Source organism: Passer montanus, unplaced genomic scaffold (assembly GCF_014805655.1).
Source record: "Passer montanus isolate IOZ18808 unplaced genomic scaffold, ASM1480565v1 scaffold26, whole genome shotgun sequence".
Classification (NCBI taxonomy): domain Eukaryota; kingdom Metazoa; phylum Chordata; class Aves; order Passeriformes; family Passeridae; genus Passer; species Passer montanus.
Window position 1 is genome coordinate 1,211,544 of NW_024367261.1, and position 21,362 is coordinate 1,232,905.

The 21,362-nt window shown below is 43.8% G+C and overlaps 1 protein-coding gene across 2 annotated transcripts in view; it reads right to left on the minus strand.

Annotated features, from left to right (window-relative positions):
* F13A1 (coagulation factor XIII A chain) overlaps positions 1 to 21,335 on the minus strand; it is a 59,336-nt gene extending 38,001 nt beyond the window's left edge. Inside the window, exons 1-4 of one of the 2 annotated variants that reach the window (XM_039712084.1) lie at positions 21,263 to 21,335; positions 20,185 to 20,338; positions 14,422 to 14,610; positions 2,671 to 2,922 (exon numbers count right to left, since the gene is read on the minus strand). In XM_039712084.1, coding sequence (XP_039568018.1) covers positions 2,671 to 2,922; positions 14,422 to 14,610; positions 20,185 to 20,332 — 589 coding nt within the window. In that variant the 5' untranslated portion in view covers positions 20,333 to 20,338; positions 21,263 to 21,335. The remainder of the gene's footprint in view (positions 1 to 2,670; positions 2,923 to 14,421; positions 14,611 to 20,184; positions 20,339 to 21,262) is intronic. The other variant, XM_039712085.1, reaches the window with a different exon arrangement.
* Between the last annotated feature and the right edge of the window lie 27 nt (positions 21,336 to 21,362).

Genomic DNA, 21,362 nt, shown 5'->3' on the forward strand with positions numbered 1-21,362 from the left:
ATATAAAAACATATGATGATTCTGGAAGCAAAGTACTCTGCAGCTTGACTGGTAAAGTATTCAAACTTCTTCTAAAGCAGCATGACAAAAAAACAATCCTGCCTGGGAAAATATGTCAAAACTGAACTATAGTGAGAAAAGGAGTAATAAGAAAGGGCACAAATGCCTCTGTCTTAAAGAAAAGCTCATACTGACATATTGATGCTCCTCCGAGATGATGAGTCGGAAAGCTGCACCAGGCTCTAGAGCCGACACTCTGCTCCCTGCTATAACAATCCCCATTCATTCCTGGCATCAGTCTTCTCTCTTTTTAATGAGGCTTTTCACTCAGACTTTTCTGCTCAGCTATTAAACCAGCAAACAAGCCTAGAAGATTTTCAAACTATTGTTTTCTCTGCACTTTAACTGCCTCAGTTTTTCTACCCTTTTGTCATTCCACTGAAAAATCTTTTCCAGCCAGGGGATAAAGCATGAAGAAACAGTCCTTGATTTTCTAACAAAAGGAGAGGAGGGAAAGACAGATATAGGAGCCAATTAGCCCAAACTACCTAGGAGTAAAAGAGGAACAAGAAAGGAGGATATATCCAAATCCAAATGAAACAAGCAGGAAATGAAAACCACAGTAGTCAGCAAGGGACAGAACCTGAAGCCATTGAGACACACCTGAAAATGTAAGCTGCAGAGGGAAATGTGGTCCTCAAGATGTCTGCTCTGGATCTGGGGTCACACAACATGTCTTTGCTGCCCAGAAAATCTTTTTTGCTTTCCTAAGGCAGACTTTTTCCATCAGCTTTGCTGATGCCTGCCATGCATGTCTTGCTCCCTGTGGGTTTACTCCCATGTTGTGCTTTTAATCTTGCTGGCTTTTGGACTTATTCAGCTCATGTGTGAGGGAGGGAGGGCACAGGAGAGCAGAGTGTCTGTATACCATGAATAATGGTGGATAAGTCTGCACGTAGAGTTGCTGGGCAAGGAGGTGTGAAGTAGGGATCGATTTTTCCTTACTTCCTCTGAATAACATCTCACATCAGCCTGTGTGGTCCCAGTCACACCACAGTAGGGTAGACAACCCCCCCACATCACATCTTGTCTCCACATTAGGACTGCATGCAGCCCCGGCTGATTGTCTGCTAATCACGAGGCAAAGTGAGGCAATTTAAGAAGCTTTTCCCTGGGGTTTGTCCCTTTCCAAAGATGTGCTGAGCCACTGCAGCATCACTGTGCTGGCTGTTACAACACCCAGGACTAAAACCAAGTAGTGCTCTACCTTTAGGTAGAGCTTTCTACCTTCCCTGACTGAAGCTGCAGGTCTGCTGATGTTAAAACAAACAGTTCATCCTAGCTTTGGCAATGTTTCCTCTCTTTCTGTTGCCCACCCTCCAGAACAAAGTGTTAGCACACTGCTCTGAAGTACCTTACATTGCTTTCAGAAGTCTCTCACAGTATAGCAGGGCCTTTGGCCCTGCCCTTCCCTCCTATTCCCACTTAACTAACTCCTCTTTATTCAGCATTAATCTATATCTTCTTAAATAATGCATAAGCTAATCATTGCTTATATTCCCTTGGACTAGGGGCAAGTAATGAATCCAGCACAAATCATTCCATGTACTGACAGCAGTGCAGCTGAATAATGGGCTCTACTAATAATGCTAAACTTCCTTGTCACTTGATAGGAGGGCTGTACCACTTCTTGGTACAGGATTATTTGATGCAAACACTGTGGTAAACAAATGGAAAGATGAAGGAAGGGTAGCAGGAGAATATTGAAGTTAGCTGGTGACCTAAATATACTGCAATACATGTGATTTGGAGCCTTGCAAATGTCGGAAGCTAAGACAGTGCTACACCCTGTCAGAAGGCTGAGTCAAACCTCTCTGGTCCTCCTTGCCCTCTCCTGAAAGCCAGACACAGGATTCATTGGGTAAAATACAACCCTGACAGCACAGAGCCTGATTTCTTTCAAGGATCCTGGGAGATATTAAAAAAAAATGTTATTCAACCCACTGTATTATTAAAAAAGGCTCATTTGGAAAATGTTTTGTTCCTCAGAGAGGGCACCATTGCTAATTAGTCACCACTAAAAGGGAAGTTATAAGGGCAAATGTCATGTAGCAGCAGGAAGGCACCACCAGCAAGCTGACTCTACCCAACCTGTGCAGGAGCAGCAGCTCCCATTGAATTCCCGCAATATTTTGACTTCAGATATTCAATCCCAAATGTGGCAATTAGCAATGTAAGACAACAGAGTATGTGAGGCCGCCACATCTTGCCCCACACCAAATCCTGGAAAAAAAAATGCTTATATTGATTTGTTTAAGGCACACTCAGGCACACTGGAGACTCTCAGTGTTGCCTGTTCAAGTCAGAGTAAAGCCTTGGGGTATGTTTACTATGAGAAATGGAGCTTGGACTGGCAAACACAGTCTTGGCCTCATAAAACTGCAGAGTTTAGAAAAAACAAAGGCATTGTTTCCAGCATGGAGCCCTACTCACACAGGGCTATTCCCCAGCCTGAAAGACTTGACTTTTGGCAGAGTTACTGTAAATTTTCCAGACCCAAACTGACACGTCTCTAACCTCTTTGGTACCACACTCCCGTTCCTGGACCAACCCACCTAAAACCTGACGAGCCCAGCAGCACAAAGTGCAAGCCTTTGACCAGGTACTTACGCTGGCACCAGGGATTGAACAAGATGTAGGTGTCGGTCGCTGAATTCCTGCGTGTCCGAAGGATGCCGAAGGGAGTCAAGACAGCAACATACAAGCGAAACTTCCCAATGATGCAGGTGGCAGAGGACATGATGGACAGCCGAATGGAGTTGTTTTCCCTGTGGATAATCTTTGCTCCCCACTGACCAGGTTTTAGCGCACTGCCTACTACAATTGGGATGTAGGTGCCTTTGTTTTGCTGTGGGTAGCGACCTGGAGAGAGAAGTGAAGAGGTTCACCTTGTTCTGACAGTTATTTAATTTTCTAGCAGTCCTCTCTCCTTTTGTTTTATTTTCAATGGAGGTGGCAGGTTTTAGTGGGCAAAATAACCTATTCTCTCATTGCCCCTCACAGGGCCTGGTGACTTGACAGCACAGCCTCACAAACACCTGCCACAGCTCCCTGCAGGCAGCCTGTCCCCACACCCACTCCCACATCACTCCACTCTCACTGGCTTGAGAACTGCCAGGAGCATAGATAGCCCTGCCAGCATGAGAAGGGGCTGTCCAGGCTTTTCTTGCTCACCATTGTTTATCCTAGTTGCTCCTTGCCTTGGTGTCAGCAACACCAGCTAGACTGTTAGTAAGTTTGGGAGTTTAGGTAGGAGTCCCTTCCCCAGTTCAGATGCACCCACCACCCTTGTCACTAGCACACAAGTGCCCTCTGGGGCACAGACATCAGCTTTGGGGCTCTTTAGCAGAGCAGAACCCTGTTCTTCTCTGCATGCTGCACTGCCAAGCAGAGGCCAAGTCTCTTTCATGAAGTTCGCACAGATGGAGGAAACACAAATGAGTCAACAGGCAGATAGCCAGTGCTCGGTTCCCCCCGAGCACCCACTCCTCAGGGACGTAGTGTGAACCAATTCTGATGCCCAGAACATAAACCACCACACTGGGGCTGAACCACCAAACTTTCTCCACCAGAAATGGGTCCCAAAGTATGACATGCCTCCAAAGCACCTCACGTGAGTCTGCCTCACAGTAAGACAAATCACACCCCAGAGATGCTTATTGTACTCTGCCAACTCTAAAAGCAGCTACATGACGGATAGGCTACATGTAAACACGTACAGTGCCAGGATTTAAAGCTGTGTGAGGCTCCACCCCTTGAGACTGAGACAAACTAAATCTGGAAGCCAACCAGAAGCATAGACAGAAGAGATGCTTGTGAGAAGAATGAGTTCCTTATCTCATTCTCAAATCTACTCTTCATTTCATATTTTAGGCTGAAATTCAATCTCTCTCATTCAAAAATAGGGTAATGAAAAGCAATGATGGCAGACGGAGGGACAGACTTCTATATTTTTCATTCCTACTATTTAAGAACTTCAAAATTAAACTCATTTTCTTGCTTGCTTATTTTTATACTGCCGATGTGGAGATAATCACAGATCTGAACACTGCTACATTTTGGGAAAGGACAACTCCAGCTTTAAATCTGAAACTTGCAAGCTGCCACGACATTTGTGTTTCTGAGAAATCTGGGGCTACTGTGCTTCATCCAAGAGATTATTCTGAACACATGAATTTTCATTTCACAGATATTCAGTGCACATAAATAGCCCACTTTGCCCTGCAGGCCAGGGATGCTGTAACCCGTGAAACTCATTCAGATCAGTGAGGAACACAATGGAAGGAAAAGACCTACAGAAGAATAAAGGACTAGAATAAGAGAGCAAAATCAATAGAAAACACTAGAAGATAGAGCGCCGGACGCTTCAAATATAAACCATCAAAAGAAAGCCAGTGTAGAGAGAAGAACCTATAGAGGTAACAGATCTGGGAGCTGAACATGTTCTTTGTAGTGCAACTGTGCACGACCCAGCTTGCCTCTACAGTTGATATTTTGCTTCTAGTTTTGACATAATCCTCTTCTAAAAAAAGCAGTCCACGCAAACAAAGCAGCAGAGCAAACCATGCAGTTGAACTGATATCCTTGAAAACTGTTAACATGTGCTACTTTTAAAAATACCTCCCGTACCTCCTTCAGAAAGGTGGGAGGGGGAAGAGATTACTAATTTAACATGGTTAGGAACTGACATTCTTGTCTTTGCTGGAAGCTGCATGCCGGTGTAGGAGCCTGTTGGGGACGGTAGAAGCTGTGCTCTGGCAGTGACTTTGCACCACCATGTCTGCGTATGCCACGTGTACATGGGGAGACTGTAGAATCACTTCCCAGAAAATCTGCCTACTGGAACCAAATAGGATCTCAAAGAGACCACAAAAACTTTTCAAGACATCCTTATGGGACCACTGCCCCTGGCACCTCATAAGCAGGTTCGGCGAAGAACCAAGCCGCTGGTATTCTCATTTTTTCTGAAAATTCAAAACCCCATTTTCCCTTCCAAACAAGCAAAGCCATGAGACTCTCTAATATACCTTTTGCTTGACAGGGCAGCAGCTGTACTTGCTGCTGAAGGAGGATGCAAGGTTCTTTCAGCCCAGAGCCCCACACAGCTGGCCCCACAGAGTTCAGAGGTCACTGCATTGGCTTGCTCACTCATGAGGAGAAGGTGCTCTGGGGCACCAGGGATGCTCTGCATCCCTTCAGACATAGCAGATTTGCCAGGGACAGATATCCTAGAAGTCAGGATGCTTTGTGGGTGTTATAAACAGTAAATACAAGAGAACATAGCTTGCTCCTGACAGACAAGCATGATTTGGTGCTTGCTAATGGTTACATAAATCCTGAACCCACAAGGAAGTTTGAGAAGATGGGCAAGAGCCTTCAAGAGCAGAGTGAGCAATTTCCAATGTTTTCTTTGAAGAGGGGACAATCTTCTAAAATAGAATCTGTCCTCATCTTCTGAAATAGAACCAAACCAAAACCAAAACAAAACAAAATGCAAATGGAAGAATAGGGGGTGTAAAGGAAAGAGTAAGAGAATTGTTACTTCTGTCAGGAGTTTGTGGACCTGAATTGTAGACACACATCTAGACACCTGACAGCATCAGCCACACTAGTCTCATACACACACATCTGTTGTCTTGATACTAGAGTGCTATAAAGCTGAGTAATTTTGGCGTTGCATGCTAAGGTTGCTGGCCAAATAATTCTTACATAGGCTCAGTACTATGGTTATCAACTCTGTAGGGAAGTCCTATCAGGATGGCTTGGCCTTTTGACCTTTATCTACATCTTGAGCACACATTTCTGGCTCATAGCTGGGATATCTGCAATGTTGGCCCTTCCTCAGAAGGAGTAAAGTGCAGTGGTGATTTCATTCTCTGGCTGAGTCTCCAAGGAAGACGATTCAATACTATCCAAAGACTCATTACCAAAAGCCTGTGAATGCCTGGCAGAGCACTCTCTGAAGGGTCTCTGGTGCTAACCCAACCCACAGAGAGGCAGGAGGCAGCTTCAGTGCACGTCAGAACTGGAACATGTAGACAAGATAAACCCTTTTATGCTGACAGGAGGGTGCTGACATTATGCCAGCAGCATTATCTGGCTCAGGATCTCTCCAGCTCTGATTTGCACCACGAGTTGGCAGCCTGAACCATGCTCCACAGCCAGATCTTTGTGGTTGCCTCACTCCCCAGTGTTCACATTTGCTTTGGGTGTAGGAGGCTCTGGCCCTCACACGAGGACATTTCACAGCCAATTGCTCTGTGGCAGACAAAGTTATTGTGTGACACCACGCTGTTGGGATGTTCCTGTCTGCTCACTCTAACAGCACATGAAAATGGGAAAATCCAACCTGTGAACTCAGAAAGTCTGGAGATTCCTGCACTGGGTGATTCTTTTTATAGGTTCCTTCAAAGACATCATGGACTGAATAGAAGCTACCGACTGTCCTGCCTTTGAAGCAGGAGAGGAGAGAACTCACAGTGACCCCCTTTCTCAGGCCTCCAACACTCTGCACTTCAGTGATAGGTCCTGAGCCACAGCGCTGCCAGAAGACATTAATTTTTACAGAAACCTCCCTTGTACAGAACATTTAATGACACAAACAAATCTATTTTCCCTGATGCACAGTGCACATGTCTGCGATCCTTTGATACTTCTTTCTTATCCTTTCTTTTTCCACCCTGGTTTCTGTACCTAACCAAGCTGGGGTCCTAAAGCTCCTTCTCACTTCAGTTGCATCTCAGCTTAGCTCTGGACTTCTTGGGGTTTCCAGGCACCCAGGAAAAGAGGAGCAAAGTAGCTGCTGTTGCTATTAAAGGAGTTCATAAAATAAACTTTAAAAACATGAGTAAAGATCTACATGGCAAAAGTCACCATGACTGCAGCATGTGTGGATGTGGGCATGCATGGAATGTCCCCTGTCACACATAGACACTTTACAGGGGCAAAGAGCAAAGTGCAGCATTTGTTAAAGCTTGCCAAAATCTATTTATGTAGCAGAAAAATAACGAGCCATCTAAACCCCAGAACTGTGGCCCCACACATGCGTTCAAAGTCAGTTATTTTCAACATATGCCTTTCCTCCCTAGCATGTCAGCTCTGGTCCCATCAGGAACGGAGGCAAGCTGTGTTAAATTCTGGGTAAAACTGCCACACCAGAGAGGGATTTACAGCAACAGAGAGAGGCTAAGAGATAGGTACAGTGAGTTCAGCTGTCAAAACATGAGCAGTCCTCCTCCACTTATCCAATTCTGCCGTTCTTTACAAGTGACTAACAGGAACCAGGGCTTGTTCCATTCTATTCTCCTCCTTCTCCTTCTCTATCCTGTCCCTGGAAGCTCCTGACTACATGTAGTTTAATTTTCCCCTTGATCCCCAGTGGACATGCACACTGCTCTGTGTGTGTGGGTGCACTAAACAGCTCATAAATGCCAGGGCTGAATTAGGGCTGTGCTGTTGGCACAGACACTGGAGGGACCAGCAGGTGCTCTTGGATAGGTCCCACACAACTGAGCTTTACTTCCAGCAGCGAGGAGGGATAGTTTGGTAGCACAGAGATTAGAGACCTAGTGAACTTCACAGGACATTTCCTTCCTGAAGGAAATGGGATACGTCAAAAGATAAGGAAGTGAACAAAACTGTATCTCAGTAGCCTTTGTCTTTTTAGGAACCCTCCTTGGAAGATTGGCTTTTCAAGGAGTCAAGTGGTCTGTCTCCCTTTTGAATATATATTACACACAGTAATTAACAATTAATTAATTAATTAATAAGTTAATTTGTTTTATCTAGACACTCTTTCATATAAAGGGTAAAAAATATATTTCAGCACCATCCATGGGAGTATAATAATTGTGATATATTGACAAATAAGTTTGAGCTGGAAGTCACCAGTACAGAGGTAAGCCTTTTGATAGCAAGCAGCCTTGGAGATAGGTGTTAGCATATGGGATTTATGACATGAAACAGAGTAAAACAAATTGGAAAGAAACAGGAGAGGTGCTCCAATAAAATTCCGAACAATCAAAAGAAGCAAGAAGAAGAAACAGTTTTTTTATTAAAAGCAGTAGTCTCTAAATCTCTAACATCTCGTCTGGGTTCCTACCACCCTCAAATTCCATTGCCTTCAGAAGTGCTATATACAAATTTGGAAATGTAGTAAACTCAAATATCTTGAAAGAAGTTTTCCTCATGGCTCTAGTTATGAATCCTTAACATCTGGCCACTCTGTCCCAGCAGTGAATGTTTCTAGTACTTTACGACTGTAAAACACACATCAGAGCCTCACACCTTAACTAGTAAAACAACTAAAAAATACAGCCAGATTTTATGTGCCACTTGATGCTCCTGAAGCAGTGCAAAAGTCAGCCTGATAAAGATTGCTTTGCATGAAATATTGCATTCATAGACCACCTCAAGGAACTCCCTCCTCTCTACTCCTCTGGGGCCCAGCTGGAATTTCCAGAGGGGAGGAAAAGAATACCCCAATGCCTTTGTTCAGAAAGTGGAGAGGTTTGTTTTTTGCTAAGAGCTGGCAAACAGGTGTCTTGTTTGCTGAGAGGCAATCTCTAGGAAATATGTCCTGCTGCTAATAAATTATTTTTTCTGTCACAAAATGAGACTCAAAGTTTAGACCATCAGGTGTTTTTGTCTTCTCAATCTTTTGAACTTCTTTGTAAACATGCATCTAAAAAACTCACAGTGCTGAGTTACCTACCAACTCAGTGTGTCCTCTAGATCGGTTAGTTCTCTTAACAATGCCAAGGAATCTCCTAAAACATGAAGATCCAAAGGTTTCCAAAGAGCAACTGTTACCCAGAGCAAGAATTCAGCTCAAAATTCCATCCCTAGTGCTGGGGGACATCTCATGTTCCAGCACCTCTGCTGGCTGCAACCTGCCCTTCCCCAGAGCTGCTGAGGAGAACAGGTGTCAGCAGAGGGAGCAATACTTCCCATTAAGGCAGAATTACTGCCTAACAAAATCATCAAAATCTCAATAACCCTGGAATCTTTCCTGGCCCAACTCTGCTGTGAAAACAGGGAAAGGCAGTGGAGACTGTAGGACAGTATGAAGTGCTCCATTGATTCTGGTGTGCATATCCTGAACTGGACCTCTGGTTATTTAGTTGAACTCAGATATCCTGCTGACTATAAGTGGGAATTTGGTATCACCTAAATAAGCCATATGGGATCAGCTCTAAAATCTTTATGTTCTTAGCTTCTTTGATGTGTTTATAACTATCCCTCTGGAACTGGCTTGGGAAGACTGTGGAAAAAGGAGCAGTAAGTCTCTGCTCTGATCTCAGGCCAGAAGCCAATGATTTATAGAAGCCTGAGGAGAGCTTATGGATGGGTGCATGGGAATCCACACATGCACACGTGTGGAAAGGTGATAGTAGCCTGGGGGACTGGAATTTACGGTCGTTCCAGAAGTGCGTCAATGAATAAAACGTCCATAATAACATTTAGGGCTAGACCAATATATATGGATTTATGAAGCCATTTAAGGAAAACACAAATAGACAGCAATTTATGAGGATGTGGGGAAATACATCATTAGAGTCAGGATACACCATATAAACTCATCAACCCCTCAAGGATTTACAGCCGCGTACTGGAAACTACTACTAAAAGCAAGATTGAAGGCTGTATAAGCCCATCTCATCATTCATCTGTTTTTCAGAGAAATTCCTGCCAGTGCAGCAGTGCCAGTGGAAACTTTGCAGCACCCACAACAAACTGGTTGTCCCAGGTGTGGGAGCTATTCTCAGCCAGGCTAAGCCTTGCACTGTGGAAAACAAAGAGGAACACAAAATATCCCCATCACCACAAAAGTAGGAGTCAGGATGGATCAAGATGAGTGAAGAAGTCAGTTGGCTCTTCTGGGTTCACTGAGGCTCCAAACAAACTGGAATTAATCCCACTGCGGGGAACCAGATGTAAGCACAGCATCTGCACTTCTCTTGTGACTTTTTCATTGCAACCCCAGACCAATAAAACAAGTTTCACCCAAGTGGTGATGCTCATCTTTCCTCTTGTAAAAGCCAGGAAGTAGGCAGAAATGAAGGAAATATGTGGTGTTGGAGCAGCTCTCAAACCTTAGGTACTGTGGCAGGGCTGAGGTCCAGCACAAGAACTGGAATTACATCTAATTACTCTCTTTATAAGTGGATATTTTTCCATGTGGATTTTTTGGCACATTCATTGTGTTCCATACTTTGGCAGGCAACTATGGTCTTAATTTAATAAAGGATTGTGTGCAAAACTGAATTATAATAATTCACATGTTAGCATTTCAGTCAATTTCACCAGGGATGACTCTACAGAAAACAGTCTGTTAAAGCAAGAATGACTTCAGTCATAATGAACTATCATAGAAGGATGTCTGTAAAAGTGACTTTCAAGAGATTGGGGTGAACTATTTATATATTCACACACACACATATATATATATATACATACAGATACACAAAAAATATATATATTTACACACACGCACACATATATGTATTTGTTTATACTATTTAACCCATTAATTCTGTGAAAATGGCATTTAAATGGACAGTGTATTAAAAAGCATTGCAATTAAAGATTGTTCTCTGAGTGTTTCAGATCTTGTTTCACATGACAGAAGAAGTATTTGTCCCAGGTACCCTTGATTCATTATCAATTAGAAGGATTAAGCAGTCTCTACTTGCTTTACTTGCTTCATTAATCATCTTTTTAATGATGCAAAAGAAGAAAAAATAGGAGTGAAAAAAACCGAGAAAGGAAAGTAAATTTTAGGGAATAACGGAAATAGCATAGTTCTGTGCACACCCACAGGACCAATCCATTACAATTGTCACATTTTTCAGGATCAAAATTAGTCTTTAATAGATAAAAATTCTGTGATGGATTAATGTCAACTTGGGAAACTTTCTCAGAGCTGGGAACTAATAACTTCTGAATAGCTTCATAGACACTGTTGTACAAACAGCCTCCACTGCAGGCACAGCCCTGCAAAAGGAGGGTTCAGGTTTTCCCAGCTCCAACTGAATTCCCTGGGAGCCAAGGCCACACATCCCTATAGACCAGCTTTGTACCTTACGAGAATAGAACCTTGAACCACTCACAATATTCTGCAGTTCAGGACAGCCTGGTCCACTTCGTCTGGGGAAACATCCACACTCTTGGAGATACTCAAAACCCGCTCATGGGGAAAGACCCAGAGATGCTGGAGAAGCTGGACCTGCTTTGACCACGGGCTAGACATGAAACCTCCAGAGGCCCCTCCAATTGAGGTTATTCTATTCAACAGTTCTGCTGCACCATTTGAAATCTACTGCTCAGGCACACAGAGTGCTTCTTGGAAAGGTCATCTTACAACAGCCTGCCAATATTTCTGTGTGTCCATCACTTTAATCTCCCAAACTCAGCACATTCCTAGGAGGTATACTCATTTCAGAACAAAAAGTTTCTCTGAGCTCAAGCTGCCTCTGCTGCAGGGCTGCGTCTGAGCCACTCCCTAGGGATAGTTTCTGCCTGACAGTACCAAAGGGCAGGATTCACCTTCCTTGCTTTTGTTGTTCTTAAAGACAGAGTCTGGTCTATGAGAGAGAATCAAGAGAGGAAGAAAAAAATCCAGAAGAGAGTTCATCCCACTTTAAGACAGCAGGGTTAAACTCTGTTTGGAAGTGCCTGCCTCCCTCCCTTGCTCACAGGCAACCTGAGGAAGAGTTTTTTGTCTGGATTCTGCTGTTCGGGCAGTACAAGAGGTGAGAGCCAGCTCTTCAGGAAGACAAACTAAAAAAAACTGGATGAAAATGGCCACAGCTCCCTCTGTCAAAAGGTCTGAGAGCACAGCACTGAGACATTCAGCAGCCAGTTGTCTTTCCTAAGTAAATTTCCTTTCTCTTCTCAGCATTAAACATTGGACTTGATACTAAAAGGAGAAGTGGCAAGAGTCAAGTATATAAATTTCTGAATATTCCTTCTCTGCTGTGGACTGTGTTTGTTTTGCTTCCTGTTGCTAGCCTCTGAGAACAAATGTACTGCTTTTTCAGCACATGTTCACAAAGAGAAACATTTGCAGAGTGCTGAGTGTTGACTAGTTCCCAGAAGAGGAGCATGAACACCTCCCAGTTGAATCTCTGTGAGTTAAAGTCCTTGCAACATGAGGGCTGTGGTGCTCACAGAAGCAAAGAAAAAACAGGGGAAGGCAATAACATTGAACACTGTCTTGTATCTGCAGCCAGTTGTCAGCCACCACGCATGGACACCCATCCCATGTCACAGGAAGGACAGCAACAGCAAAGAAGAGGGAGGGAAATTCCACCACACACTCAGGGCTAGCTCCAAAGGAATCATTCAGAGCTGTGTTTATTGCAGAGACTCCCCTGGCTCAGGCTGTATTAACCCCATTCCTACCATGGCTGAAGATGAGAGTATTTTTATCCATACTTAGAGATTCAAGGTACAAACCACGGATGGATGTGTTAGGAAAGAGCAACAGAAAAACAAGTGAATGTGTTCTCTTAAGCAGATTGTGCAATGTCAAAAGAAGTGTTAATTTTCTTCTTCCAATATAGAATATCTGATTAAAACAAATGCAAACTGCAGAGAGTGCAATAAAAAACAAATGTTCCATTTTCCACATCTTCTTGATACAGCTGTTTGTTTTAAACATATAAAGATTAAGGGAACAATCTTGAATTTAATTAAATCCCAAAAGAACTAATGATATTTATGCATATTAAATTTTTAAAGGCACTTGTGGCTGTTCAGCCAATCATTCACTGGACTGTCATAACATGCCTCCCAACCCTAATTTAAATTAGAAAGAAGAGAGCCATGGAAAAAAAATGTGCAGCCAGTAACATTTTCACTGCACATATGTTTAAGAGATAAACGCCCATCTAGCTTTAGAAGGCAACAAATCTAATAAATGGCCACATCATCATAATTCAATGATGGAAAAGACTCAGCATTACAAATTTCAGATCTGCATCTCACAGGAAAGTAAATTAAAGCATCAATTATAACCTACTTTAAAGACTCTATAAGGGGAACATTGATGTCTTAACACAGAAACTCCCAGATCAATCTAGATGAAGCTGGGTGTTTCCCAGAGTTGTGTTGTAGGGACCAGAATTTGGTGGGCCTATCTTTGGAGCACAGCAGGAAATCCTTTAGCTTCTCTCCTTTTCTAGTGAAGTCATGCCTTTCTCTAGTCCCATACCTTCAGTGAGTCAACAAGTACCTTAGGACCTGGGTCTCTGATGAAGATTTCCCAGTGAGAGGAAAAGCGCTCTCTTTCTCTTTCAGCAAAAAAACAAGAAAGTCTCTGATATCATCCTGAGTAAGGCTCTCAGCATTGGTGAAGCCACACCTCAGATCCTCTGTTCAGTTCTGGAACACTCACTGCAACAGAGACATTGAGGTGCTGGACTGTGTCCAGCAGAAGAGCAACAGATCTGGGGAAGAGTCTGGAGCATAAGTCCAGTGAGGAGTGGCTGAGGGAGCTGGGGCTATTTAGCCTGCAGAAAAGGAGGCTCAGAGGAGACCTTATCACTACAACTGCCTGAAAGGAGAGGAACTGGTCCCTTCTCACAGGTGACAAGCAAAAGAACAAGAGGAAATAGTCTCAAGTTGTGCCAGGGGAGGTTTAGATTGGATATTGGGAAAAATCTCTTCACTGAAAGGGTAGCCACACATTGGAACAGGCTGCCCAGGGAAGTGGAATCATGACCTCTACTTGGGTACACTGTTTGGAGGCAAAACAAGGCAGTGCTAGGCTAACCTGTAGACTCAATGAACTTAGAGGTCTTTTACAACCTTAGAGATTCCATGATTCTGTTTCTGGTCCAAAATTAAAGTCACTGAACTTTATCTCTTGTTACTAAGTTGTTTGTAAATGCAGGCTGAAAGTTGCAAGATTTTTCCACCCAGTGTAACTTTTCATCTTTATGCAATCAATATTTTGCTATCTCAGTTTATACACTCACCTCTCCCACCTCAAACAACAGACTCCTCCTCCCTACATCTCCTAAACACTAACAAAAGACGTTTCCTGTTCCACCTACCTTTCAGCATTGCCATACAGCATTAACCAGACATAACTTTGAAAGCTCAAAAAAGTACACCTTCTTATGAAACAGAAACCCCCAGATTTTGCTCCTTCTTCTCTCACAAGAAATTCTGATGATTTTCTCAAGAAAGGATTCAAACCCTGTTTAGAAAAACACTTCTTTTCCTATGGCTAAGTCTGTTTTTATGGTTTATCAATCATAACAGGAAAAGACCCAGCCATTAATTTCTGCTGTTTTCCTGTTTATGAGAGACTGTTGCTTTGCTGATAAGACACAGCCTCTGCCAGGCACTTACCCATCAAAAACTCCAGCCAGAATTGGTCTGACTGTGGCTGGTAGGGTCGGTTGAAGTCAATCTGGATTTGGAAAGCCTGTCCTCGACGCACTATCAGCCTGGGGTTGTAGTACTTGTCAGTGTGGTGCTCCTGCTTGTTGATCTCGTGAGGGTCCTTGAACATATAAATATCCACAACACGCAGGTAATCTGCAGAGACACATAAATGAGCAGAGGGGGAAGGAGTCAGTGTGCTGGAATGTCAATATTGGTATTGATGAAGTTACAGGCTCTGTCCTCCCTTTCTCCAGGGAAGGAACACCATGCAACAGGAACTTGCTGGATCTGTCTGGGGTTTACATGCTCCTGGCTGAGAAGAGGCTTATGGACAGACACTTCTCTGTCCACATGCCATTTTCACAGCTGCCAAAAAGCTTCTAGTGCATGGTGAGAGCAACCACAGAAAGAGCAGGTTGCTAGGTGTTGGAAGCTGAATGACCCCAGGGAGAGTCTGGACCCATCTTTCCATTGGCATTGGCTTTCTGCAAGTCTGGGCCTTGCTGCCACATGTTTACCAGAGCAATCAGTGGGACTTGGATGGCTGGGGCTTTGTGTCTCCCTTCTTGCAGCCCCCCTTTTGTAAAATGCAAATTCACAGGGGCTTTGTGACACTTAAATACCTTATTTGCAAAATGCTGCCAGAACTGAGAGCTGAAGAGCCTGAGAGGCAGCTAATGTTCTTGCATTCAGCTGAGAACTTGGATTGCCTGTATTAGATAAGGTTTGGGTGTACTGCATGTGTCTTGTCTCAGCTTCTCAGTACACCTCCACTGCTATTAGTGTCTTCTTATGAAAACTAAATATAACATTACTGCATATAATTACAGCATAGAGTTACAGGCAAGCAGCAGTAGGTATCTATAACATACACAGGCAAAGCTTTGCTCCCTTCAAATTTAGGCTGTATAAAGGGTTATAGCAAACTATAGATAGTTTGTTCAGCAAATGACCAGCGTGGGGTGGCACTGGGATAGCCACAGGCATTTGCAGACACCATAAGCTACATGACTGTACCACACCATGAATCTGCACAATGGGAGTCTTCTCACACTATGAGAAACCACATGAAAATGAACTGGACATTGTTTTTTCGCCTGCATGCTTAGGCACATAATCGTGAAACCTCTGCCAGGAGGAGCAGGACCATTACTACTCACCACCAGGAGAGAGACAGCAGAGTAAAGCTAGATTTGCAGCTCTCAGCTTGTCTTTCCAGGTGCTGACAGTTAGAAACAAGCTAATTCCTGCATTTTATGCTTAGAGTAACAGAGCCAAACTCATGCCTGGCAAAAAGAGCTGCACATTTACAGCAGCTGGTGGAGCTATGTGTATTTGTGATGGTGGCTAATTTGGCTTTCTACTAAGCACACTGTGGGCAAGAATGATGTGCTCAGTAAATGAGTCGGACATTCAAGTCATTGAAGGCTGAATGTGGCCCCTTTCACAGAAGCTCAGCACAATTCTTTAATTAGTCAGTCCTGGACAAGCAGCAGAGTCCTGCAGGCAGCACCCTCCCTGGATGGGAAGCATGGTCAGCATGGTCAGCATGGTCCTTCTCCTGCTCCAGCCTGGGCTCTGGGCAACAGCAAATGACAGGGGAGTAATGGCAATGGGAGTACGTCCCACTACTGCTTGTATCATCCCTTAGATCCCTATCCATGTCCTTTAGGAAACAGAAGGAAAGTAATATGCCTGAGGACAGAGCATGATAAGGAACCTTTCATGGAAAACCTCTTTATAACTGAACCCAAAACCATCTGCCTCCTGCTAACCCTGATCTGCAAAAAGGCTAGAATACTCTGCCCAATCCTGAGTCAGGCTTAGAGTCCCATGACAACGTGATTGTTATTCTCTGCTCAATTCACCAGGCTTCTGCAGTAACTTCTGTAAAAATCCACTGATTTTAGCACTGGCTGAGGTTACAGACATGTCTGTATGTAACATTTTGCTCAGAAATCATTCCCATTGCCCCTCAGTGAAGTAGGGCATGTCTTCACCTCTCTCCTTGCAAAACTTACATGCTCTTTCAAAAATGCTGACAAAACTCACAATTGAATTACGCAAGGCAGAAATTTTCTTCACAGGGATGAAGCAGGGACAGGGAACAATCTCTCCCCTTATGTCTTTCAAACCCATCTGGGCTGAAAGCACTACATGTAAAAGCTGTATATTTTGGGGTTCTGTGACTATCAATAAGAAACTGGCGCAGCTTCTCCCTCATTCCAAAGAGGCATAAAAACAGAGCTGAGGGTTTGTTTTGTTTTCCTCTCCATTTTGCGATAAAACAGGAGATGGGGGCAATAGTGACCCCACCCTTCCTCTGCATGTTAGCCCCTTCAAGGAACTGCAAAGCTAAGCCACCCTGGGCTTTCAGTTCAGCATTTGCTTAATTTTATCGCAGGACTTTACATAGCTCCTCTCAGAACACAGCCATACACATCTGCAAAAAACACATTTCATTTTTGGGCTCAGTGTTAAAATGTATGTTAAGCTTGCCAGATGAAGTAACCCATGGCTGAGCCTGTGCTAATTACAGTAATGGTAATCACAAAGAGCAAAACATGAGCAGGGTAATGGGATGTGCTAAGACCAACACCAGGGTGTGATCCAAAGGAAAGCTCCAGGCGATGCTCAGCTGTGAGGGACAGGTGGAAGTCGAGACCTCCTTTGAAGTCAGGTCCACTTCAGGGTTTGCTTGTAGCCTGGTCTGTTGTTCAGGGCAAGCAGGTTTGCTGCACAAGAGGCAACAGTGTGATGCCTTCTTAAACCTTGTGTAATGTTAGGCTTGCAGAGCAATAAATGAGCACAAAGTTGAGCAGTTTTTCAAATAAAAAGAATAGCCTCCAAACATCAGGTTTCTTCAGACAACCAGAGAGGAAGGTCTTTGAATTACTCCAAAAAATAGTGTGAATTTCCAAAGGAAGTGTCCATCACTCCGCTAGCAGGGGAAGCACAAATGCCTGGCGACTCACTGGACTCTGCAAGGGTGAGAGGGATGACAGGGCTGTGTACCCCCGCCGAGCCCACTCTCAACACACTGTGGTGAGATGAGCTGGCCGGGACGAGCCGGGGGGAGGACACGGCACAGGGATATTCCCGCGGACACAGGCTTCCTGCTGAAGAAGCCGTCCATGCCTCTCATGAGCATCTCCTCCCGCAGCTCCAGCAGCAGGCAGCCACTGCCCGGGCTGGGGATGCACCCGGCCCTGGCAGCCGCCGTGCTCGCCCCGGCTGTGATTCAGCGGAGTCGAAGTGGGTGTCAGCAGAGAGCTAGGCAAGCACAGGGTCTTACCTCATCTGAGAGTAGTAGCTAAAATAGGTCAAGTGAATCACACCCTAAAAATGCCTGTTTCTCTCTGTTGGCTGTCAAGGGAAACGAGGGTGACTAGCTCAGCTGTAGACTCCTACACTGCACAGATCAAGGGCAGAATTCAGTTAAATTTAGGCATCTAAATGATGTGAGCCTGGTATGTAACAGCTTATTATGACCAGCTGATGGCTGGTTGCTGCAGGCAGTGGAGCTGAGAGAAGGGTACAGATCACCATGGAAGTGACATCCAGTGACTCTCCGGACAGCCTGTGCCCTCATCTCCACTCACCTGATGGCTCTGTGTTGGATACAATCTGACACAGGTAAAGACACAGGTGTTTAGATGTTTATATCAAGTGTCCAAAGGCTGGAAAATACCTCCATTGTAACAGCAGAGATAAAAGCACTTGCATGCTTTTTTTCAGTGTGTTATGGCAGTGAAATCTGGGAACCATCACAGAAAAATCTGGAGAGCCCAAAGTGTAGGGGTGTGCAGGAGAAGGGGAAGGTGTCACAAGCAGCTCTCTGCTGGGATGTCCTCCCAGCTCTAGGGCCTCATCACACTGTGCTGCTCCTGCTCTGCCATGGGCAATCGTTTTATCCCCCAAGAACAACACTGAGAGTGCTCTGGGCAAGCTCAGCTCCTGAATGTCAGGTCGAGCTCCATGGGGCAAGAAACCTTTAACATGCTCTGACAGGTGACTTAAGCAACCTGCCCCAAACAGTATGTCCAGAGACCACGCTTGTATTAGCTGGTACCACAGGCTCAGATCACAGCTGATGTGCACAAAAACGCTGCTACGGTCCCTTCAGGGACCCTTCTGGTCACCCTTTGCACATTTTGGCTACAAGCATTGGAGACAATTGCACAGCAGAGCTGATCCAGCTGTACAAAGAGTTTTGCTGTTACGCACAGATTTATTTTTCAGCCATACCAGTCCCATAGCCAGGTTTACCCAATGGCTACAAAAACTCTTGCTTTGGACAAGAAAAGATGTTCTCACAACAGCATCACCTTAAGGACATGTTGGGCTCCTGCCTCAACTCACTTGACCTGACATTCCTAAGTTTCCACTGCATTTCTGAAAAGCAGGAGGCTGCCGCCCACAAGCACCAGACTTAGTTCAGAGACTGATGTGAAGCACATCAAAAAGCAACAGGATTCTTTCTCTTGGTACTGGTGGGCTTTAGCTACAGGCTGCATTCCTTCTAAGGTGTCCCACAGTAATACATCTCCAGTTTCTGTAAGAGTGCTGGGTTTGAAACAGTGTCTAGCTGAGACCTGCACTGCATTGCATTTGACGATTTAAGCATACACACTTGCCCCAGAGCTACAGGATTGTCAGAATAGGTTCAAGCAAAATTTCTGCAGTCTTAACATGCCAGTTGGTTTGCTCAGGCATATTTAAAAACAAATACTTATAAAAGAAATGTGTGCGTATTAAGATGGGGGTAGGGAGGGGTGTGTGGGGAAGGGAGTGTGGTTAAAGCACATGATTAGGATTACAGAAATAATGCTTTGCAACTTGTCACTTAAAATCTCTTTGCCTGTTTCCCAATGTGTGAAATTCAGTAATTAATTCTTGTCCACATTTATTAAGCACTCCTTCAACTCTGATGAAAAGTCCCCTATGAGCATTAAGTAGTATTACATCCAGCTACCCTGAGCTGCCACATTCAACAACTTCTGCTGTTCAATTCAAATAGGCAAAAAATTTAACATAATTTCATTAATGAGTCATTCAGAATTTAATCCTGTTTTCTTTTAAACCAGATTTTACATATTTTTTATTTCTGGTTGACTCCAAAGAGCTGACACTGGGAACATACTTTGATTTGTCTATTCTCTACCATGATATTGTTTTGTTTCCCCAGCCAAATGATTAAAACATTTTTCACAGAGGAATAAATAATCATATGGGTATTCCCTTTTGTCTCATTTTTTGTGAGCTGAACATATATAGCAAAAGGTTTCCCTGCCAGACCACATTTTGCAGAAGTTTCACAAGCAGTTTAAGGCCATATAAATGAGATGAGCCATTAAGAGCACAGACTCCTTCTGGCCCTTCACTCCATTGCTGCCGCAGCCGTACCTGAAGCCAGTGGCTTCTTAAAGTGACTCTGTGATTGTGATCAAAATGGAAAAAACCCATTCTTGCCTTTTTTAACCAGTCCCACAGTTCAAGCCGATAACTGGTCACTCAGCTTCTTTACTCCTCACTTTCCTTACCCATAACCCATGTTAACACTTCCATACACACAGGTGGTTTCAGTAAGTTTTCCCATGAACAGCAAGAAAAAACTGTCTGAATTGGAAAGACGTAAGGAAAAAGTGGTTTGGATTTAGTTCACAGACCTGTGCTAAGAGTATGGAAGATGTAAAAATAGATTTACAGCTTAATTGTACACTGTACCTCTAGGATTAAATCCTCTAGGTATCAATCCAAAAGCTTCCATCTCAGGAACCTCATTCTCTTCATCATTGGAGTAGTTTGGTGGGATGGCTCTTCTCCCATTCAAAGGAAGTTTATTCTCCTCATTGGTGCTCGTTGTTTCAGACATCCTGTGCTAAAAAAAGTTGCAATAGCATGAAAGAAAGAGCTCAAGGAAAAAGCAAACATGAGCTAGCATGGCACGTGCAAGATGGGAGAAGCCAAAGGCAATGTGGGGTGCCAGCGAGCTACACATTTTTAGACTTACATAAATAAAACCTGAGAGGCAGAAAACATCAGTCTAATGATAAGTATGGCTCTCTAAGGATTGGAAGGCATTTTGTGTTCATCAAAACACATGAATAAGAGAAGAAGGAGGGGGCGGGAGAAGGAGAGGGAAGTCTAACACAGAAGTATTGCCTAGGAGAAGCAGGGCACTAAAAACATTAGGAAGTTTCAGGTAAAAGAACTGGAAAATCTTTCACTCTCTCATCCTCCATAAAAGCATTATTGAATCCAAAATAGCAAATTATATTTTCAGAAAGTGCATCACACACTACCTCTCCCTAATAAAAATGACATTATAAGTCATACTGCAATCAAGCCAAATATTACAGCCTACAACAGTCTGTGGATAAGTGGAGAATTGTATTTTTGTCCTTATGCACACAAACATCCAATATCTACAGGGCTAACTCCTGCACCCAGACAATCCACTTTTGAGAAGAAGAGGGGGAGGGGGAAGAGAGATGGGGGTAAAGAGGAAAAAAGGAAAAGAAAAAAAGCACTTATCCACTTATTTCTCTCCCACTAACATCCTTAAGGGAAATCTTAGATGTAGGCTGATCAGAGACTTCTTTTTGAGCTACTCAAAACTGCTTTCACATCTATTTCAGTGTAAGCATGTAGCAGTGAAAAAGCCATGCAACCCTTCTAAGAAAATATTAATGACTGAGAAGAAAACTTCTTCCCAAAGCCCCTGAAAACAGCAATTTAAAATGTAGCAATTATTTAATAGAGGTAAGGTCTACCAGGAAGTTTTTTCAGTTATCAAGGGTACCTTCTTTTCAGATAGCCTTTTTTTTTCTTCTCCCTTGCAGAATTTCTGCAGTGCAATGGAAGCAGAGAAAATGTTGGGGGCTTTTAAATAACCTCTGTAT